Below are 24,227 nucleotides of genomic sequence, written 5' to 3'. Positions count from 1 at the left end.
TCCATAGAAAAAAATCACCCAATTATCATGTTTTATTATACCATATTAAGAATTGTCTAATGCTGGGGCATAAACCTTAAGAAGAGACAGCAGAGTAACCATACACAGTTGAGTTTAGGATATATGCTTCCTCATATTAATACCTGAGACTTAGATCAGTTTCCTGCCTAGATTTGAAAAGGATTATTTATGATCATGATTACATGTGATTTATACCCATCTGATAGTCAGAACCTCAGAGTAGGACTTAAATAGCTTTGCCAAGAGAATCTCCACCAGTGTGCCCCAGTGAGTAGCCATGGGTGAGAAATATTGATCCCCTCTCTGGAGCAAGACACAGAGATATCCAAGGTGATCACTTTCCAGAACAGGTTCCTTCTGAGCTCCAGAGGGGAAAATAAGGGGGCTGCGTCCAAAGGTCCAAATAAATGGAAAGCATTGACCAATTTATTAGGGCATCGTTTAGGCAAGATGATTTCTACATTCCACATACATAAGTTGAGCAAGTTGATAATTTTTTTAGGAAGAAGGAATAATATAGAGAAAATCAATTTCATTTGGTAATTTTTATGAATATACCACAGAGCACAAAAGGATATATTTTAAACTGTGGTTTTTTATTATTAACATAATTCATGATCATGATAAAAGCTTAAGAAATAAGAACTATGAGAAAAAAATAGCAGTCGTACCAATCCCACCCACAAAACAGGTACCCCGCTCAACATTCTGGACTAATTCCTTTAAATTCTGAGAAAATATCACATTATATATGCAATTTTATAAGCTGTTTCTTTTACTTCATTGTGTATATGTTTACTGTTTGGTAGATATTTTCTGATATTATTAGAGTTGATGGTAATGGCAGTTTTATTATTGAATATTATACTGCATCCTTTATTATTTTAAGGTTTAAGCATAATTATTAATAGGTTTAGCTTCTCCTTTGCAGGAATAAATTTCATAAGAGAAAGTCCCAAGATTGAGGACTTGGCTTATTAAATTTGGGGTTCCTAATGCTTGCAAGACTATCAGGAATTCCCACAGTGGGGAGATCCATATACTTTTTATCTCACTATTCTTCTCTTTCTGCACCACTTTAGGGAAAGGGTCAAATTAAGGGATTTTTATTTTTCTACTGTTTCCATTTTATCTTCTCTTCCCTATGTTTTAGCTATGCCTCATTTTAATTTTTAAAATTTTAATTTAATTTTTATTTTGTGGTGTTTTCTCTCGAGCAGCACTGTCCAAAAGAACATTCTGCACTATGATAGAAGTGGTCAATTTTTCACTGTCCAGTATAATAGCTATTAGCCGTACGTGGCTATTGAGCACTTGAAGCCTGGCTAGTACTACTGATGGACTAAATGTTTAATTCTATTTAATGTTAATTAATTTAAATTTAAATAGCCACATTTGACTTATGGCTATGTATTAGATAGAACAGCTCTGGAGATTAGAAGACAGATCTTTAATTTATCAGAATCCACTTTTAGAAAATGTTATACTATTTTACAATGTAAAAGCCTCATAACAGTATTCATTCAAATGCCACCTCCTTGCATTTTGTGATCTTGTCATATATTTTGCTTCTGCATATGTCTAAATCCCTCAAAACTTTCCAAATATTGTTGTTTTGATCAAGTAAAAGTCTTTATTTACTGTTTTTTTATTATTAATTAAAGAAAAAAAAGAAATTAACACAACATTTAGAAATCATTCCATTCTACATATGCAATCAGTAATTCTTAACATCATCACATAGAAGCATGATCATCATTTCTTAGTACATTTGCATCGATTTAGGAAAAGAACTAGCAAAACAACAGAAAAAGATATAGAATGTTAACATAGAGAAAAAAAGACACAAACAAACAAACAAACAAACAAAACAAAAAAAACTATAGCTCAGATGCAGCTTCATTCAGTGTTTTAACATAATTACATTACAATTAGGTAGTATTGTGCTGTCCATTTTTGAGTTTTTGTATCTAGTCCTGTTGCACAGTCTGTATCCCTTCAGCTCCGATTACCCATTATCTTACCCTGTTTCTAACTCCTGCTGGTCTCTGTTACCAATGACATATTCCAAGTTTATTCTCAAATGTCGGTTCACATCAGTGGGACCATACAGTATTTGTCGTTTAGTTTTTGGCTAGACTCACTCAGCATAATGTTCTCTAGGTCCATCCATGTTATTACATGCTTCATAAGTTTATCCTGTCTTAAAGCTGCATAATATTCCATCGTATGTGTATACCACAGTTTGTTTAGCCACTCGTCTGTTGATGGACATTTTGGCTGTTTCCATCTCTTTGCAATTGTAAATAATGCTGCTATAAACATTGGTGTGCAAATGTCCGTTTGTATCTTTGCCCTTAAGTCTTTTGAGTAGATACCTAGCAATGGTATTGCTGGGTCGTATGGCAATTCTATATTCAGTTTTTTGAGGAACCGCCAAACTGCCTTCCACAGTGGTTGCACCATTTGACATTCCCACCAACAGTGGATAAGTGTGCCTCTTTCTCCACATCCTCTCCAGCACTTGTCATTTTCTGTTTTGTTGATAATGGCCATTCTGGTGGGTGTGAGATGATATCTCATTGTGATTTTGATTTGCATTTCTCTAATGGCCAGGGACATTGAGCATCTCTTCATGTGCCTTTTGGCCATTTGTATTTCCTCTTCTGAGAGGTGTCTGTTCAAGTCTTTTTCCCATTTTGTAACTGGGTTGGCTGTCTTTTTGTTGTTGAGTTGAACAATCTGTTTATAAATTCTGGATACTAGACCTTTATCTGATATGTCATTTCCAAATATTGTCTCCCATTGTGTAGGCTGTCTTTCTACTTTCTTGATGAAGTTCTTTGATGCACAAAAGTGTTTAATTTTGAGGAGCTCCCATTTATTTCTTTCTTTCTTCAGTGCTCTTGCTTTAGGTTTAAGGTCCATAAAACCGCCTCCAATTGTAAGTTTCATAAGATATCTCCCTACATTTTCCTCTAACTGTTTTATGGTCTTAGACATAATGTTTAGTTCTTTGATACATTTTGAGTTAATTTTTGTATAAGGTGTGAGATACGGGTCCTCTTTCCTTCTTTTGCATATGGATATCCAGTTCTCTAGGCACCATTTATTGAAGAGACTGTTTTGTCCCAGGTGAGTTGGTTTGACTGCCTTATCAAAGATCAAATGTCCATAGATGAGAGGGTCTATACCTGAGCACTCTATTTGATTCCATTGGTCGATATATCTACCTTTATGCCAATACCATGTTGTTTTGACCACTGTGGCTTCATAATATGCCTTAAAGTCAGGCAGCGTGAGACCTCCAGCTTCGTTTTTTTTCCTCAAGATACTTTTAGCAATTCGGGGCACCCTGCCCTTCCAGATAAATTTGCTTATTGGTTTTTCTATTTCTGAAAAATAAGTTGTTGGGATTTTGATTGGTATTGCATTGAATCTGTAAATCAATTTAGGTAGGATTGATATCTTAACTATATTTAGTCCTCCAATCCATGAACACGGTATGCCCTTCCATCTAGTTAGGTCTTCTATGATTTCTTTTAACAGTTTTTTGTAGTTTTCTTTGTATAGGTTTTTTGTCTCTTTAGTTAAATTTGTTCCTAGGAATTTTATTCTTTTAGTTGCAATTGTAAATGGAATTCATTTCTTGATTTCCCCCTCAGCTTGTTCATTGCTAGTGTATAGAAATGCTACAGATTTTTGAATGTTGATCTTGTAACTTGCTACTTTGCTGTACTCATTTATTAACTCTAGTAGTTTTGTTGTGGATTTTTCCAGGTTTTTGACGTATAATATCATATCATCTGCAAACAGTGATAGTTTTGCTTCTTCCTTTCCAATTTGATAACTTGTATTTCTTTTTCTTGTCTAATTGCTCTGGCTAGAACCTCCAACACGATGTTGAATAATAGTGGTGATAATGGACATCCTTGTCTTGTTCCTGATCTTAGGGGGAAAGTTTTCAATTTTCCCCATTGAGGATGATATTAGCTGTGGGTTTTCCATATATTCCCTCTATCATTTTAAGGAAGTTCCCTTGTATTCCTATCTTTTGAAGTGTTTTCAACAGGAAAGGATGTTGAATCTTGTCAAATGCATTCTCTGCATCAATTGAGATGATCATGTGATTTTTCTGCTTTGATTTGTTGATATGGTGTATTACATTAATTGATTTTCTTATGTTGAACCATCCTTGCATACCTGGGATGAATCCTACTTGGTCATGATGTATAATTCTTTTAATGTGTTGCTGGATTCGATTTGCTAGAATTTTGTTGAGGATTTTTGCATCTATATTCATTAGAGAGATTGGTCTGTAGTTTTCTTTTTTTGTAATATCATTGCCTGGTTTTGGTATGAGGGTGATGTTGGCTTCATAGAATGAATTAGGTAGCTTTCCTTCCACTTCAATTTTTTTGAAGAGTTTGAGGAGAGTTGGTACTAATTCTTTCTGGAAAGTTTGGTAGAATTCACATGTGAAGCCGTCTGGTCCTGGACTTTTCTTTTTAGGGAGCTTTTGAATGACTGATTCAATTTCTTTACTTGTGATTGGTTTGTTGAGGTCATCTATTTCTTCTTGAGTCAAAGTTGATTGTTCATGTCTTTCCAGGAACCCGTCCATTTCATCTAAATTGTTGTATTTATTAGCGTAAAGTTGTTCATAGTATCTGTTATTACCTCCTTTATTTCTGTGAGGTCAGTGGTTATGTCTCCTCTTCCATTTCTGATCTTATTTATTTGCATCCTCTCTCTTCTTCTTTTTGTTAATCTTGCTAAGGGCCCATCAATCTTATTGATTTTCTCATAGAACCAACTTCTGGTCTTATTGATTTTCTCTATTGTTTTCATGCTTTCAATTTCATTTATTTCTGCTCTAATCTTTGTTATTTCTTTCCTTTTGCTTGCTTTGGGGTTAGTTTGCTGTTCTTTCTCCAGTTCTTCCAAGTGGACAGTTAAATCCTGCATTTTTGCCTTTTCTTCTTTTCTGATACAGGCATTTAGGGCAATAAATTTCCCTCTTAGCACTGCCTTTGCTGAGTCCCATAGGTTTTGAAATGTTGTGTTTTCATTTTCATTCGCCTTGAGATATTTACTAATTTCTCTTGCAATTTCTTCCTTGACCCACTCGTTGTTTAAGAGTGTGTTGTTGAGCCTCCACGTATTTGTGAATTTTCGGGCACTCTGCCTATTATTGATTTCCAACTTCATTCCTTTATGATCCGAGAAAGTGTTGTGTATGATTTCAATCTTTTTAAATTTGTTAAGACTTGCTTTGTGACCCAGCATATGGTCTATCTTTGAGAATGATCCATGAGCACTTGAGAAAAAGGTGTATCTTGCTGTTGTGGGATGTAATGTCCTATAAATGTCTGTTAAGTCTAGCTCATTTATAGTAATATTCAAATTCTCTATTTCTTTATTGATCCTCTGTCTAGATGTTCTGTCCATTGATGAGAGTGGGGAATTGAAGTCTCCAACTATTATGGTATATGTGTCTATTTCCCTTTTCAGTGTTTGCAGTGTATTCCTCACGTAATTTGGGGCATTCTGGTTCGGTACATAAATATTTATGATTGTTATGTCTTCTTGTGTAATTGTTCCTTTTATTATTAGATAGTGTCCTTCTTTGTCTCTTTTAACTGTTTTACATTTGAAGTCTAATTTGTTGGATATTAGTATAGCTACTCCTGCTCTTTTCTGGTTGTTATTTGCATGAAATATCTTTTCCCAACCTTTCACTTTCAACCTATGCTTATCTTTGGGTCCAAGATGTGTTTCCTGTAGACAGCATATAGAAGGATCCTGTCTTTTAATCCATTCTGCCAGTCTATGCCTTTTGATTGGGGAATTCAGTCCATTAACATTTAGTGTTATTACTGTTTGGATAATATTTTCCTCTACCATTTTGCCTTTTGTATTATATATATCATATCTGACTTTCCTTCTTTCTACACTCTTCTCCATACCTCTCTCTTCTCTCTTTTCGTATCTGACTCTAGTGCTCCCTTTAGTATTTCTTGCAGAGCTGGTCTCTTGGTCACAAATTCGCTCAGTGACTTTTTGTCTGAGAATGTTTTAATTTCTCCCTCATTTTTGAAGGACAATTTTGCTGGATATAGAAGTCTTGGTTGGCAGTTTTTCTCTTTTAGTAATTTAAATATATCATCCCACTGTCTTCTAGCTTCCATGGTTTCTGCTGAGAAATCTACACATAGTATTATTGGGTTTCCCTTGTATGTGATGGATTGTTTTTCTCTTCCTGCTTTCAAGATCCTCTCTTTCTCTTTGACCTCTGACATTCTAACTAGTAAGTGTCTTGGAGAATGCCTATTTGGTCTATTCTCTTTGGGGTGCGCTGCACTTCTTGGATCTGTAATTTTAGGTCTTTCATAAGAGTTGGGAAATTTTCAGTGATAATTTCTTCCATTAGTTTTTCTCCTCCTTTTCCCTTCTCTTCTCCTTCTGGGACAGCCACAACACGTATATTTGTGTGGTTCATATTGTCCTTGAGTTCCCTGATACCCTGTTCAAATTTTTCCATTCTTTTCCTGATAGTTTCTGTTTCTTTTTGGAATTCAGATGTTCCATCCTCCAAATCACTAATTCTAGCTTCTGTCTCTTTAAATCTACCATTGTAGGTATCCATTGTTTTTTCCATCTTTTCTACTTTGTCCTTCACTCCCATAAGTTCTGTGATTTGTTTTTTCAGTTTTTCTATTTCTTCTTTTTGTTCAGCCCATGTCTTCTTCGTGTCCTCCCTCAATTTATTGATTTGGTTTTTGAAGAGGTTTTCCATTTCTGTTCGTATATTCAACATTAGTTTTCTCAACTCCTGTATCTCATTTGAACTGTTGGTTTGTTCCTTTGACTGGGCCATATCTTCAATTTTCCGAGCATGATCCGTTATCTTCTGCTGGCGTCTGGGCATTTAATCAGATTTCCCTGGGTGTGGGACCCAGCAGGTTGAAAGATTTTTCTGTGAAATCTCTGGGCTCTGTTTTTCTTATCCTGCTCAGTAGGTGGCCCTCGTGGCATTCGTCTTTCTGCGGGTCCCACCAGTAAAAGATGCTGTGGCTCCTTTAACTTTGGAAAACTCTCGCTGTAGGAAGGGTCGCCTGCTGAAGCGGCTTGGGTGAGTGCCAATCCGTATCTCCCAGCTGGCCTGGGAATCCGCGCGTGGGGAGGCTCGCCGGCCTCTGCGGCTTGGGGGAGCGCATGCCCAAATTTCCCAGCCGGCCCGTGGCGCCAAGCATGGTGGGGTGGCGCCGTCCTCAGCAGCTTGGGGGAGCACCTGTCCAAATTTCCCAGCTGGCCTGGGGCGCCAAGTGTGGTGGGGGGGCGCTGGCCGCTACGACTTGGGGGAGTGCCTATCCACCATTCCCAGCCGGACTGGGAAGCCACGTGTTTGGAAAGGACCCTGATCGCCGGTCTCCGCGGCTTGGTTGAGGGGGCGCCGGCCACCATGGCTTGAGGGGATCACCTGTCCAATTCTCCCAGCCGGCCCAGGAAGGAGGGAGAGAGGAACTCTGGCCGCCTGCCGCCCTGGCCCGGGGAAGCTCGCGCCCCTCGGTGATCTCACCACAGCGGGTTCTCCTAGCCAGCCAGCCGTTCCAGAATGGGGTACACTGTCTTCTTGGTCTCTGTTGTGGCTCCGGGAGCTGTTCTGTACCATTTCTACTTCCCTAGTAGCCCTTCTGGAGGAGGAACTAAGACCTGCACGTCTTACTAAGCCGCCATCTTCTCCAGAAGTCAAGTAATAGTCTTTTAAAGAGATTTACACATTTTAGTTATCTATCTATCAGCTATTGAAAGATGGGTGGGATTACAATCAGGTGAACACAACATATGTAATTAATAATTATGTATTATATAGAGAGATGTTTATGTCTAAATATATAATATTCCTATTTATAATGGGGTGATTTTTATGTCTTTTATATTTATTTATATTTTACCTTCTCAGGTATTATTCAATCTTTCTTCCTGAACCAGGTTTCTAACTGGTATAATTTATCTTAAATTTAAAGATCTTCTTTAAACCTCTTTGCAGCATGGATCTGCAAGAGATGAGTCATTTCAGTTTTTGTGGGGTTTTTTTTTGCCTGAGAATATCTTTACTTATCCTTCATTTTTGAAGGGTGTTGTCTCTGGCCATAAGGTTGCAATATCAGGTTTGGTTTTTTTTCACTTTCAGAATGGTTAGTTTATCCTTCCATTCTTCTAGCCTCCTTTGTTTCTGATGAAAAATCAGTCATCATTCTTATTGTCACACTTCTCTATGTAATGTATCTTTTTTATCTGGATGCTTTTAAGATTTTTTTCATTGCTTTAAGTTTTTAGCAGGTTTGATGTGCCTAGGTGTAGTTTTCCTGCTTGGAATTCACCGAGATTCCTGAATCCATGTGTTGATGTCTTCTTCAATTTTGAAAATATCTAGCCATTATGATTTTTTTTTATGGGCAGGCACCAGGAATCGAACCCAGGTCTCCAGCCTGGCAGGCGAGAACTCTGCCTATTGAACCACTGTGGCTTGCCCTAGCCATTATGTTTTGAAACATTTATTCTGCCCCAATCTCTCTCTCTTTCTCCTTCTAAGACAATTTTCATATATATTGGGTCATTTGATATTTTTCTATAGATAATGGGGGCTCTACTCCATTTAAAAAATTTTTCATCACTTCGTATTGCAGTCTGGATAATTCCACTGATCTGACTTCAAATTCTCCTGTAGTTCACTTATTTTTCCTCTGTTATGTCCAATCTATTACTACATGCATCATAAGAATTCTTCATTTCTGGAGCCAATGCTCCCCCTTCCAAGAAGCCTTTTATTAGGCCCCAAATGTGCAATTTCCTCCTATAATAGCTGATAACAGTTGTTTTGAACTTCTCCTGTAATGCATACTACTTTTTGCCTCAAAATATAGTTAATAAGCTTATTTCTTGTATTCAACTATAAGAACTTGAAGATTTCCTCAAACCCAGTAGACATAAATATTTAATCAACTTGAATTCATGGATGTCATTCTTGAATATATTTATTTTATAGATAATTTATATAGTGCTCTTTTATGAGCAACTACTAGTGCACAGTACTATGCCCTGACTCAATAGAGGCTACAAAGATGAGAAAGTCACAACTCCCAACCACTGACAGCAAAGATAGTAGAGTCCAGGATCAGAAGGATGCATGCATTCACCAGTTACTGCTGATCCACTAGAATTGTCCATGTCCTGGACTAGATGCCACAGATACAAAAACGAATTAGTCATCATTCTCGTCTTCAAAGAATTCATTTAGGTGAGTGGAGAAAGAAGAAGTATAAATAAATCACTCAAATGTGGTGTGATGAATGCTATGATATGGGCTTGCATGAGTTGCTGTGAGTTCTAGAAGCAGACTACAGTGAGAATGGAGGGAGATAAGGAGAGAATGCTTTATTGAGTTCAATATTTTCAATGAGCTCAATAATAAGCTCAATGTAATGGTATTCAGTGAAGAGATGGACAGATTTCATAGAGGAATCTACACCCAGTGAAATCCAAGAGGAAGGTATATTTGAGAACAGGTAGTTATGTGTGTATAGACTATGGCGTACACAAAGGAACATGGATTGAAATGAGGCTGAAAAGAAAGACTAGAGCCAGATCATAGTTACCCTTGGTCTCTTTACTAAAGCTTTTTGATTTTCTGTCTCTTAGATTAGGAAAAATTTTCAAAAAGCCTAAGCAGACTTATGGGGTACTCAGAATTACTTTTTAGAATGATGACTCTGTCAGCTGTGTAGAGGATAAAACTGGACCCAGAGACAAGGTTATTTTCCTCAGCATAATATGCATTGATTCAAAGTTGTGCCTCTTAAAAATTATAAATTATCATATAGAATGGGTATATGGGGTTGCTTTTAAATAGCCAAAATCATGAATGTCAAGTACAAGGATTTACTGTTTACAGATGTAAAGGTCAAATGCTCACATGTCACACTCCTAATTGAATGCCTACTACACCCTTAACATACAATTCAATTTCATAACATTTTATTGAGTGTCTATGTTTGTCTACATGTGAAAAGTTGCAATACATAAAGGAGAAAATCCAATACAGCTATAGAAAGAAGCTAGCATTTGATCTGATTATTTAAGGATGAACAGAAATTTCTGTAGAGGTAAGTCATGCATAGGAAGTAATGGAAGAACAGAGAGTAACGTAAAGAGTAATGTAAAGTGTTGGGGGAGAAAAGGTGAAATAAAAGTGTCTTGTGTTGAGTTCTAAACTACATGTTGAGAGGCATTCAAGGAAGTGTAAACCAGGATTTTTCCAGTGGAGGGATTTAAAACCTAATTGGGAAAAAGAAACTCTAATACCTAAAGCAAAAATAATAAATTGGTGAAGCAATTCAGTCTGTCTAAGGCCAAGAGATTGATTCTAAGGTTAAGCCAGCTGTCTAGAAATCTGTCTGCATGGAGAAGTGCTTTAGTAAAGTGGCCAAAATCATGGACTCTAAAGGCAGATTGATTAAATTCAAATCTTGATACCTGCTTGCCCATACTTAGCTTTGGTTTTCTCATCTACTTTGTCAAGTAGATTGTTCTTACAAAGGAGGTTATTGTAAAGATTAAGTGATATAAAACACAAATAACTTTTAGTTCAGTCATAATAGCTAGTAAATCCTCAATAAAGCTTATATATTCATTATAATTTTATTTTCCTTACAGACAATGCTAGAAATAAGGGTTCATGATTCATGATGACAGAGACTACCAAAGAACCCAAATTGTCTTATACTAATGTATGATACACAGGAGATATTAAACTATTTGCTGAATAGATGAATTAAAATTTATTTTATATTAATTCAAATTACTTTAAGTGAAAGAGGCTTTACTTAACTGATTTTACCATTTTTATGTGAAAATGCCCCTTGATATTCCCACTCTTCCTATTACCTAGTGGTAATAGGTAAAAGCACCTTGAAGCCTCCTACCTCCAAAGCAGTAATGATTCATGACCCCCATACCATGTCTTGGTCCTGCAGATGAGATAAAACCTCCCCATCTATAAAGGCCCTGTGTTGCTCAATATCAATAACCAATAGAAGCAAAAGGGAAAACTTTCATGTTCTCTCCCACAGTGACCTTGGCAGCAGCACTTGTGACTTTCATCATGGAGTTTATTCCTTCCCCTAATTCTTTGTAGACTGGTTGTTCATAATTTAAGAAGACATGTTAGCGATGAAAGCAGAAGTGATTGGTGACCATAGAAAATGCTATAAAAATCAAGCAAGGGAAATGTCACCATGAACCAGTGCTTAGGGAGGATAAGTGGAGGAAAAGACACTTGTATTAGCTCAGAAAACTGGCTGGGTTGTAAAAGTAGAAAAGAGTAGGAGAGTTCTTCTAGGCTTTACATAAGTAAAAACTCTTCCTGAAGCATTCTTCAGGAAGAGTCTGGATGTTTAGGGGACTTTGTAAAGATTACTCTAGCTGATTGAATTTGGTAATAGCAAGAAGGAAGTATGGAGAGGTGAAAAGTCATGGTTAGAAAAGGAAAGAGAACAAACACAGAGGGAGGAGGGGAAAGGGAATCCTGGCATATGAGAGAAGGAGGTATGTCATATTTCAAGAAAGGAAGAGGAAATCAAACTCAGCAGTTTGAAGAAGAATGCAGATGTATTAAAGACCATTAACTTTGGTGAGGAGGACATTTATTTCCTATACAGCAGTTTTAATAGGGCAGGGAGGATAAAAGCCAGATTTTCAGGACTTTAGAACTGGGTGCAAACTTAGTGATGGCAACAGAAAAATTTGGCTTTGAAAGGAAGGAAAAGAAAGCAATACATATACAAGAAAAGTCTCCCCCTCTCCCATAGTCCCCACATCCTTTCATTCCCTCTCCCCAGAAGAAACCACGGAAATTTCTGACAAGACTGGAAATGGTAGGAAAAGAGAGAATCATTGAGAAAAGAAAATCTTAAAGTTGAAAAGGTATTGGAATGGCAGTGATGAATCATATAATCCAGCTGAACCAGTCTCAATGTCCTTTCAAGTTTCCAGGAAGCTGTGTGCGTGGTCCTTTAATGAACAATCGTTTGCTTATTTTCATGAGCAAAAGGTGAAAACTCTAAGCACAAGAGGACTGACTTTGGGTTCTGGCTTGGGCATGGCTGCCTTGTCTTTCAATCCAACTTGCTCTTAAGTGGCAGAAGTGAGCACCCTTCACATATTTCATGGTGGGAGGAAGCCTCCCACAGAACAAGTCATCACAGACTGCTTGTTCCTCCCAGTGAAGTGTTGACAGAACACTCTATTCCCCAGGATCTGCCTCTACTCCACTGAATCATTTGGAAACCGTTAGAACATTGATACTTGGATAGGGAGAGAGAGCAGAAGGTTATTCCTGTTTTGACTTTGTTGCTTTAGTTTTTGAGGCTCTTAGAGATCTTTCAAACTCGTAAGTAATGGGAACAATGTCCTGTTCTTATCATTTTACAGCTTTATAGCTTTAAAATAGTTTAACAATAGGAGCTCCACTGACCAAATATTAAGCACTCTATGTGAAGGTGAGAAATAGAATAATGAAATTAGGGGATTATTTTATCCAATTGTCTCATTGTATACAAGAGGAAATTACACTCCGAGAGATCTTGAAACTACATGCCCAGTGTCATGCACCCAGTCAATAACTATTTGCTGATTAATTAAAATAAATTACTTTTGTGTTTCCCTGGTGATGGGTTAAGATCTTTCACTTGCTCATTAGCTGTTGGGAGGTTCATAACAGAAGTTAAGAGAAACTATTTGCTCAGAAAATCTTGCTTTGAAATGAGAGGAGGTGAACATTAAGAGGTTGCTTAGAAAATTTTGCTTCAAAGTGGAGCCAATATATTCATATATTTGTGTGTGACATATAATACATACATGTAATTTCTCTAATTCCAATCTGCTATGTATTATTCCCTGATTCTGTATACCTGTTCCTGGTAAGTATATAGTACCTGCACCCTCTGATAAATTGCCTAGCTGCTGAATACGAAACCACCTAATAATTCTATGACCAAATGTCTTTCCTCAATTCCTTGTTGGTATGTATTTAGAGTCATTCATTCAATGCAGACTTTGTGTACCTTTCCCAAGACATTTATGATAAGCGATCTATGATCTCTGTCCTGAAAATAGCCTAGGGTGGTTAGACAGAAGTGTAAACATAGATTTACAAAACAATCTGAGAATACTTTAATAGTGGCATACACTGAGCCAGGGGATTGCCAAGGAGCATTTACAGTCATACTCATAGAAGGAAGGCATGCAGATAGAAAGGATTAGAGGGGCTGAGAGTTGAGGGCTAAAGTACTCAGCATTTAGAGGCTAGAAAGGAGAAAAACAGCAAAAGAGCTTGAGAAAAAAAATGCTGAATGAGATAAGAGGACATCTGGGAGAGTTCTGGTCCACATCAAGTTGATTGGTTGGATCTGAGATATATTGTAAAGGTGGTTTTTGTTTGTTTTTCTGATATTGTGAAATATGAAAGGACTTGAATCAAAGAAGAGTCATAAGTTATTGGCCTAAGCAACTGCCTGAATAGTGGTACCATTTACTGATATGAGGAACACTGGATTAGGGGCAGGTTTGTGCAGTTCTTGTAGAAATCAAGAGGAGAGTATATAATTCACTGGGGGAAATATTCAGTTTAAGGTGCATACAAATATCCAAGTGAAGATAAAAAGTGAGTGGGAATATGCTAGTCTGAAGATGAGTGCTAGGCCATATTTGGAGATGGGAATTTGAGAATCATCACCAGTTAAACAGAAAACTTGGTTAGTAGTTGGAGAGGGATGTGCGGGGGTCAATAAAGCATTATTGTAAAGTGGAAAATATTAGCATGCTTGTAAGATGAAAGGACTGTTTCATAGGTAGGGCAAAATTGGTGACCAAGTAAAATCCACGAATAGGTTATAGAGACAAGGGACACTTGAAATTGGGATTTTGGTGAGGGTACACTTACCAATGATGAAGTATGACCAAGGGAATGAATGGCTGTGGTGGAATGGAGGGAAAGATTGCTAAAGAGAGCAGGTTATTGAATTGGGTGGCCAGGTATTGATGGGTCATGTACATTAATAATGAAATCTTACACAGCAAGATGATAGGAATTCTAAAGTATTCAGTAAATGAGAGTGAATGCCTTGGATAATGAAGATGACAACATAGTCTGATGGCATAGATTTCGAAAGACAGGAAGCAAGGCCTGAGGGCAACAATGAAGAGCAGGGAGGAAATTTCATCAATCTCCAAGACTATGGTCCAGACTATAAAGGAGGAAAAAAAAAAAAAGAACCACAGTTTGGGAGAGCAGCAAAGGAAGACATGTCCAGGTTTCAATTAGTGAAAGGGGGTGAGGGATATTCAGAAAAGAACTTAGGATAAGAGAATTTGGCAGGTGATGGTTCCTGGATTCCAGAGGGCACAATGTTTTGGAGGGTCTTGAAAGGATGAGAGATTGAGCCAGATGGGGACTTTCATTGCCATGTGAGGACAGAAGTCTTCAGTGGTCACTGCCATAAACATAGCTCCTGGATTTGATGGAATTACTCCTAGTGTCTTCTAGGGTAAGAAGGGCCCTCCAGTTCTTCATACAACAACAGTTTCTCAGTGCTGTTCTCTTAGTTTGTGGAGATGATGTGAGTAGTATTGAAGCTCCGAGGAATCATCTGTTTGAAGGCATGCGGGACTCTCGAGGCTTCGTGTACAAACCTTTAGGAGTGGTGCCACAGATTGGAAATGAACAAGTCTTAACAGGAGTATGTGGGTCTATCTAGCCTTCTCTTAAATCCTACTTTCTGGGAGGTCTCTATGCGTGGAGGTTGAAGGGGAGAAGGCAAGCCTGGACACCATTTGAGACCATAGAAGGGTCAGAGGAGGCATGAAGATGGAGGTAGAGATGCCTGTGGGTGCAGGGTGCCTTGGAACTGTTCTCCTATTATGAAGTGCTCCTCTTCACCACAGGGCACAGTCCAAAGTGGTGGCCAGGCCTAGAGCTGCAGGCTTGCAATTAAGTCCCTGGTGGGGGGAATGTCCAGACTCCAGTAAGCCTCTAACTAGTCACAGAGAAATCTGCATTTTACGTGCTCTCATGGTCAAGGAAACATTTTGTTCTCTTGCTCTCCAATATTTCCACTTCTCAATTATCCAGAAAAAGTGATCTCATGATAGTTCCATTATCCAGAAATTTAGTGTCAAATGTACCTTCTGTGAGAGCTTTCATCAGAAACGTTGCATTGTCTGGTGATTCTTCCCCTTTCACGTATCAGTTCTTGACAGAACAAGGACAGAGGGCAACAGGGAGAAGAGAAAGAAAACTGACCAGTAGGAGTATTAATTGTTTTACACACATTTTTCATTATGTTTTTCCAATGAAGTTGTTATTTCATAACCATTTCAAAGATGAGGAAATAAATTACCAGAGAGATTTGAAAATTCCCCTCAAGGAGATGTCGGAAAGCAGCAAAGCTGAGATTAAAATCCAGAGTTATATGACCCAAAAACACTTGCTCTTTTAACCACATAAGAGCCATGAATGCTGGCTGTACTTCTTTCCCAAATAATCAAGTTATCTACTAACATTTACAGATTATGTACCCTGGGCAGAGTACTATGCTGAGATTTATGGAGAACACAAAGATAAATAAAACACAGATTCTATTCTCCTAATGTGAACAACCAATTTGGAAAGACAACCCATTTGCCTTTAGGTGGGAAAAGTTAACTCCAGAGGAGAAGAATATAATCACTGCTTCAACTTTAAGTTTATCTAAGTACCAAGTTCTATGAGATCATTGTGGGCTGAAGGAATAAGGAGGAATAAGGAGCATGTATGGATGAATTTGTTCAAATAAAGCAAATATGATGTAAAAATAAATGCATTAATACCTGTTTTTCCTAATTTTGATTATTTTTGAAATTTTGAAACCCTGACACCATTTGGCAAATTTCGTTTCTGTCTTTTTCAAAATATTGGGGTTTTGTTTTGCTTTGGTTTACAAAATCGAGGTCTTGGTATAGAAAGATAGATTAAATAGATAACAGCTAGATTGATGATAGATAGACCAGCGATTAGTAAGATTAGGGATGCTGGAAATCATTTTACATCTTTTAAAATTATGTATGATTATATAAGCAATTTCCTACATTAATGGGAGTTCTTTATATACATAAGGATTAACAAAGGCATAGTAATCTTAGTAGGAGAAATCTGAAGAGAAAAATAAGTCCTGGGATCCTCAGGCCCAGGAAACACCATGCTCCAGGATGAGGATTCCACTTTGGTCTAAGACAGAGCTTGCAAGAATTTGGTTTCAAAGTGGCCCTGAGGACATAAGGGTAACTTGTGAAGTCAGCCAAAGCCGGCCACTTGCCATAACTTCTCCCTGTTGAACTGCGGGACTCTTCAGGGCTGTGACCTGACCTGTGGCCCTTTCCAAAAGGGCAGCTTTGGGGGGATCAGGGATGGAAGCAGGTGCCCAAAGAAGGCCATTCGAGCATCAGAGAGTCCATTTCCAGAAACAGACTTATTTACTAACTGGGAAGGCATCCATGAAAACTGAGGGAACAAAAGAGTATTTCATTATAAACCGGTCCTTCACCTTTACCTTAAGCAAGGGTTCCCACTTTCTTTGGCAGACTTTTTCCTGCCTTATGGCCAAGTACAGCTGAGCTGGCAGAAAGCATATCCTCACTAGTTGTGCAGGCTGGTGGGCTGAGGTCAAATATGCCATTATAGAATTCAAGTTTGGGAACATCAGAATAAACCACACTTTTGCTTAAAAATTTACTGATTTTTAAAGTGTTATATTTCAAAGAGTGATGGCTAAATTACTATAATGTACAGAAGCAACAATTTGAGTTTTGTCAGCTGCTTGATAGCTCTTGCCTTCACTACAGAGTAAAATTTCCTTGCTAAATGGACACTGAAGTCAGTAAAGGAGCAAGATTGTATGGGGATCTTATTTTTCTTCAAAATATCCATCCTACTTCATGGATGTGGTTGAGCATGATTTTGGAGTTTTCATTCCTTATACAATTTTGCAGTGTCGTTGATTCTCTGATTAGAATTCAAACTCTCACAAGATCTGAGGCATTCCCAAACAGAACTTTTAACTTGAAAGACCGATGGCTGATATAAAAATTTAAAACTACAATTTAAATGCAACTCTTAAAGTTATTTTATATAATGTTATGAATTGTAACAAACCAAACAATTTTGTAAAGGTTAGAAATATAATTTAATTTGCATTCATTTTGTTTTGTATTACTGACATTTTATGAACGTTTATTGGTTTCCAAAGGATATAATGCTCTTCCTAAGTTAATTGACTAAACACTCACTCAATATAGAAGTTAACAATCCACCTTTCGCCTTCATTTTTATCTAATTGAAATTTCACTTAACTAATTGCTTTTTCTTACATGACATTAATAGCCATCACAATTTATCATTAATTATTACAGCAATTTACTGTTGCAACAATAAATGTATATTTATACTTCAACTAAAATGACAGAATTTAAATATATAAAGCACATGAGACTGTCCCCCTAATTCCACCTAGAATGCTCATCTGTACTTGAAAGAGAGTACTCCAAGGTTTACAATAAATATGAATGACTTGCCTTATTCAAGCACTGATTAGACATGATGATCAACGTGTCATGTGATCAGTGGTTATGTATAAGTTGAGCAATGCTAGAAATGCTCCTTTTGTAGGTGTTTGACTATTTTGACTAGTTCTCTAAAATGGAAGAATAAATCAATACAAATTCAAATACATGTCATGGAAAGAATTTAGACAGAAAGTATGGGTGTGAATCCTAGTTTTACTATTTTAGTCAAATACATGTTTGTTTAGCACCTAATGTGTGCAAGAAATTGAGTAAAAGAGTGGCCCTTGTTCTCAGAATGCCTGTGGTCTGGTGGAGCTTGAGCAAATTACGCAGCTACTCTCTGTTTCTGTCTCCTTCTCCTACCCTGCAAGGTGCATAAAGGTATTAAAGAAGTTCACATGATAATATGGGACACTTGATAGATCTTGATATTTCTTGTGCCATGTACATAATATATATATTAATATCCTAATTTTCCCCCAACAACCCTATTTGAAAGGGCAGCGTTTCAATCACAGGGATGGGCTTGAACTCCAGCACCTGGCTCTGAGTCCTGGCTGACTGCATGGCTTTGGGGATGTAACTTAATGCCTCTGCTCTTCAATTTAGTATAAAATGGTGACAATTTTATTACTTCCTTCATTGCAATTACAGTAAATATTGAACATAATAAAATTCAAGATAAAACCAAGCACAAAATAAGCTCTCCATAGAAGCTAATGGTACTAAAATACAGTACGATTCACCTACAACTCAAAAATAAAGGAATTCAGAGAGGCTATGTAATTTGCCCCAAGGTTACATAATTAAGTCTCAGAGAAGGAACTCAGCCAAGTCTATCTGATGCCAAGCCATCACTGTCTCCAACATTTTGAATCTCCAAAAATAATTTTAAAGATGTGAGAATTAAATAAATTTGAAGGATATTTGTCATGCCAATCAATGTTTTTTAAGCTTTCTCCTTGGCTGGGCATGTTCTTAAGTCCAATTTCTCTGCTCTCCATCCTGAGCCCAGATTACCAAATTAAATCCTTTCACACCAGCACCAGGGAGCAGCGTCAGAGTGTGGTATGCGTCCTGGTAAATGGGGTGGCCAAGCAAATCCTTGTTCTCCAGCTGCCTCCCCACCAAGCAGTAGCTATTTCATTGCATTGAGTGAGGAAACTTGCTCAGGTATGGGGGGCTGGAGGGGGCAGGTCTGGACAAGATTGTGAAGTTGATCTAGTCTTTTGACTGTGAGTGTTTTGGCCTTCTCCCTCCAGCTCACTTTGTCTGATTTTTGTGTGTGTTGATTTTAAATTAGTGTGCTGAATTACTCTCCTATGAATATGGAGAAGTCACGTGGTTTTGACAGCCCTCAAGGAGGCCAGAAAAAGAGCAAGAGAGAGATCCTGAGGTCCAGCAAGAGGGCATGGTCTCCCCTGGATGAGCAGCTGCCTCCTGGTTCTGAGGAGGAAAGTCATGGTCTCACTATCCCCACTATGGGTGAGGACAAGCTCTCAGGGGTACTTGAAGGGGTCTTACTGTGGGTGGGGTGGGTTTTGGAGCTTTTGGCTGGGGGTAGACGATTCTGGAACGAGGACTTGGTTTTTCCTGGCATGATGCTGCAAACTTCTATGAAATGAGCCCTTCTGAATTCCCACACAGATCCTCAGAATGCAGACCCTCTTGATGGAGGTGACAACTAAAGAGTGGACACTGCTTACTTCCCACTCCAATGTCCTCTCATCTTGATGCTTCCAGGACCCTGCATCTGTGCCAGAAGCACGGGGCTTCTTTCAGCACATCAAATTTTTTATTGAAAAGATTTTATTCGAATGAAGCTTTGATAATAATTTTAACAATTTAAAGAGCAATAAGAAAATAACCCCCATGACATAACTGTTGGATGGTTTTTCTTCCTTATCCACCATCCAATTCATTCTACCCCTTCAAGTGCCTCACTTGAAGTCAGAGAAAATCAGCCGAGAGTGGCCAACCAGAATGGAAACAAACGTTTAACAGGAAATGCTGCCTTTTTAACCTTACTGTTTTGTTAGTTGACTATCTGTTGAGCCAGTGATAAAGATCCACCTTAAAAGATTGGTGCTTCTTCAATCAGGGTGCCTTTGGCTTTTCAGGACTCTCATGCAATTTGTCCCTGGAATGAATGCAAATTTGGTTTCTAACTTGGCAGAGAACTCCTTGCAAATAAACATTACTGGCTGGCTGCCTTCGGTAAATGTCCTGATTCAATAAGGAGAGTCTCTGTGGTGATTTATATCCAACAAGAAAAACACAAAATGTTTTTTCACCCTTCGTATTTACACCAGGTAATTTAAAAATTACTCTAGCATCTCTTGCTCTTTGGTAGCTTATTTTCTTCTTCCCTTTCATGTTTTTCACTTTTTTCTTTTTTTAAAGTTACAGTCTTTGGCAAGTTTACACCGCATTCTCAGGAAAGGCTGATTATGGAAAACAGGAGGTTCGCCTTGGGAAAAAAAAATGACCATGAGTATTAAAACATAAGACTAAATATGAAAGAAATAGAATGATTGAATGGTGGTGGATGATGAGATAGAGTAATTTTAGTCAGTTGTGCTTTGGCTGACTGTTCTGTTTCTTTCTCATTTATAGAAGATTCCAAACAAGGAAATATTCAGCAGTGGCTGGAATCTGGATTCTTGTAAGTGTTTCTTGATGCCCTGATTTTGACATTTTGTGCACTTTAGTATTTGAACTTCTACCAGTAAGGTCCCTCTCCTACTCCTTTCCTGGGCTCTTACTCCTAAAATGTCCTTAAGAGAAATGGTGGTTTCTATCTAAAAGTCTAGTTTCAAAGACACATTACTCTCATTTCTCTGTATACTCCATCCCCAGAGTCTCTGGTCTGGTTGTTCTGTTGCAAAGATCCATGAAAACAATGCAGGTAACTCTGCCAGGGCAAGGTGTGGTACCCAGGGATATTTATTTTAATTGGGTACTTGCATGATTGCCCTTTTAATTCAAATGTGGTATGTCAGTTTAAAAGTACAACTAGAATGCCATTTTAGTCCCTGGCTGTTTATTGGTTTCCAAAAGTCCTCTCTTAATAAAGCCAGAATGTACATTTGCTCTTGCCTGTTTAATTAAAAAAGCAATTCAGTATAGTTTATTTTCACACGTTGTTTGACTCTCAGTACTTTTGTCTCTCTTTTTAGTGTCTCTGTAAATGAAAACTTTCAGCAAGGTGTTGACAACACTGGTAAGCTAAGAGAACCCAGAAGCAGTTATGCTTTGTGGGTTTCAGTGGGAGATGCATTAAAATGTGTGTATGAATAATTCCTCTTAAAATAAAAATCATCAGTGGATCCTAGAAGTGGAACAGATCTCATAAAACATTCAGCTCAGTCCCTTCATTTGGTATATGACTGAAGCCCAGAAAGGATATACACTTATCCAGGGAAGATCAGAGTCTAGAAACCAAGGCTCTTGCTGTATCGTACTGTGTCAGAAGCCCCACTGGGTTCTATGGATGGCATTTGCAAGGGGCATAATTGACAATATAGAAATTTCTTAATTTTTCCTCACTTGACATTGCAATTTTATTTCTAAATCTAACTTCTTTCTATTCTTCAGTCTCAAAATTGCATTCATAACTTCTTTCTTTAATGATACATTTGTCCTCAAGAAGAATAAATGACTGACTTCTGAAGCTAACAGTATAAGTATTTATGAGGCAGAAAACATATCAAGCCTCTTTCATTGAGATTTGATAAGAAAAAATTTCTCTTATAAAAAGAAAGAGAAATTTAAGACAAGTCTCATGGTTTCCCTGTATGAAATACCATATATCATAGAATCTAAGATCCCTCAATTATAAGAAGCACTTGTGTTTCAAGTACCCCTCAAATAGAAAAAAAAAAAACCTTGGCAATTATTAGTGGAAACAATATTGAGTACAAGACACATCCTGATTTCATAGATGTTAAAATATGAAAAAATTGCATCTTAAAACTGACAAAATACCATAAATAATGTGTGTGAAAAAATGACAAATTAAGAGTTTAATGATTAAAGGGAAAATTATTAGTCTAATATTTACTTGCTTTATGGTTTTAATTATGTCTTTTCCTTCACTGCCATCTTAAATTAAAATTGATCATTGTGTATAAACCAGTTGAAGCCAGGGATTATTATTATTTTTTTTTGTTATTGTTTTTTGTTTTGCTTTTAACTAGATATATGATTGAAATTTCCTCCTTCGCCAAACTTCCTTATTTTTTTAACATAAAAAATTCTATGATATGAAAATCTCCAAAAATTTTTGCCAATAAATTGAATTTAAGTATCTTTGTTCCATAATAGTTCACTCTCAAGAAAAGTAAGGACTTGTGAAACATAGCCAGCATCTCAAATCCCCCTGACTGTTCCTGGCACAGGTTCTAGCATTATCAGTAACTGTACTAAAAGCCTCACTTCCTGGAAACTAAAGACAAATAAATCATGGCCCTTCCTCCTCTAACTCAACTCAATGAACTGTAAAGGCACAGACATGAGGCAAAGACCTGGAGGGGAAGAATGGATATCAGGGTGGCTCTGAGATCAGCAACATACAGTTTCGATTTGCCAGGTCTTTTATCTTTTATTACTTTTAATAATAATGGAATAGCTTCTTACAGGTTTAATTGAGCCTTGGCTTTCACAGGGCCCTTTCCCATCGATCATATTTTAGACTCGGTAACCCATGCGGTAGCAAAGCTGGTCTCATTTTGTTCCAACGGTGAACGATTATGGGCACAGGGTGCTCGAGTACCATGTTTTCTGGTCACAGCTAGTTAGAGGTAGGAGGAGAAACTCTAGGCCCAGGCTTTGTATGAGCCCCACTGTGTGCAGGTTTCAGCTGAGCTCAGACAGCCATATACTGAGTTTGTGACATGCAGGAGCTAAGATACTGCCAGAAACCAGTGCCCTGAAGGCCATGGGCAGGGTGGCAAGGAGAAAAATGGTGTGAAAAGAAGAAAGAAAAGTAGTTGCTGCTGGAGGAAAAATCCACCAGAAACTCATAACATCCCAATCTGATGTAGAGTGCAATTCATGCTGAAGCTGGTTTCTTTTGTTGAGACTTCAGAGGCTTCATACATGGAAGTAGCAGCCAGATCTAGGTGTCTATTCATCATGCAGGTGGCCCATGTCTGCCATACAGAGCATTCTAGTGGGCTTAGAGACCTCAGCTAGACCCCAAACTAAATGGAGAGGCTGACTAAGGCTTTGGTGGTACTGCTGCCAGTTTCCTCACAAGTGGGGTGGCCAAGATGGGGTCTTGGCCTTTCACGGTGACTCTGTGGCTACCTGTAATCTTATTTTCATTAAGCTGGTATCTAGTTGCCTCACCTCCCATCTTGTTCACTACCATTATGCTAGGGAAAGCCCCTGACCCTTGGCACTTCAGCCTTTCATCAGTAGAACTGGAAGGGAAAAGAAATTAGGGCATATCAAGGACAGGCATGCTGGGTAGTTTGCATATATTATCTCATTTACCAAAACCATCCTGTGAGGTGAATTTTGCCATTCTTAATTTTTGCCAGCTGACAAACAAGGTTAAGATAGGTTGAGTAACTTGCCCAGAGCAGCCCAGTTACTAAGTGAGGTGAGGGAGATGAGAATTAAACGTGGGTCTGTCTGACTCCACAGCCACGTTGCCTTCCTAGAGCTTACAGAAATCTAGCAGATATGTTATATATGAAAAGTCTGGAGAGGAAAGCCCTTATCCAGATTCCCTGTTAGAAAAATCAGAGCATGAATAATGCAAGTGAGTTCACTGGTATCTACTTCCCTCACCAGTTTTTCTGTGCACTTGCCTTTTGGCATCACAATACATTTTTCTTGCATTTAGTTTATTTGATAAGGCACAAAACAAATTTTTTTGTGTGTTAAGTGTCTATAGAAATGCAAAATGTCATATTGGGATCTTAAGATAAAAAAGATACATAAAATTATCCCTTTAGAAATCCATAATAAGTCATTTGATCTTGATTCCAGAAACTTTAAAGTTTAGAAAATTAAATTAAACTTTAAAGTTTAGAATTAGAAAACCCTAAATCCTTGTGACTTTTGCAAATTGATGTGCCTGAGAAACTAATGCATAACTGGAAAAATCTTTGATTATTGCGCTTTTCTGAGGCTCACCATATCTCTATCTTTTCTGATCTCTGTACAAGACTTTCCACATAAGGAAGTGCATCACCTAAGCTATGAGAAGGGGCACAGGGCCACTCTTTGAATCATAAAAGCATCTCACTATCTCTCAGTCATTGGAGAAGTGTTATCTTCTCATCAGTACTTGGATGGTGAGGAAGAGCATCTTTCTGTTAGACATTTCTATATTAAAGAGTATCTGTTCCAGTTTGCAAGCTGCCAGAATGCAATATACCAAAAACGGAAAACCTTTTAAAAGGGAAATTTATTATAGTGCAAGTTTACAGTTCTAAGGCTGTTAAAATGTCCAAATTAAAGCAAAGCTATAGAAATGTCTAATCTAAGGCATCCAGGTAAAGATATCTTGTTTCAAGAAGGCTGATGATGTT

General features: G+C 37.8%; 1 protein-coding gene across 2 annotated transcripts in view; it reads left to right on the top strand.

The window, feature by feature from the left end:
• ITPRID1 (ITPR interacting domain containing 1) overlaps positions 1-24,227 on the top strand; it is a 148,321-nt gene that overhangs the window by 20,216 nt on the left and 103,878 nt on the right. For both annotated transcript variants that reach the window (XM_077120409.1, XM_077120399.1), the window contains exons 2-4: positions 18,986-19,167; positions 20,299-20,347; positions 20,862-20,905. In XM_077120409.1, coding sequence (XP_076976524.1) covers positions 19,005-19,167; positions 20,299-20,347; positions 20,862-20,905 — 256 coding nt within the window. In that variant the 5' untranslated portion in view covers positions 18,986-19,004. The remainder of the gene's footprint in view (positions 1-18,985; positions 19,168-20,298; positions 20,348-20,861; positions 20,906-24,227) is intronic.

This window comes from Tamandua tetradactyla, chromosome 1 (genome assembly GCF_023851605.1).
Source record: "Tamandua tetradactyla isolate mTamTet1 chromosome 1, mTamTet1.pri, whole genome shotgun sequence".
NCBI classification, from domain to species: domain Eukaryota; kingdom Metazoa; phylum Chordata; class Mammalia; order Pilosa; family Myrmecophagidae; genus Tamandua; species Tamandua tetradactyla.
The sequence above is the reverse complement of the archived record's forward strand: the minus strand, read 5'-3'. Positions and strand labels throughout refer to the sequence as shown.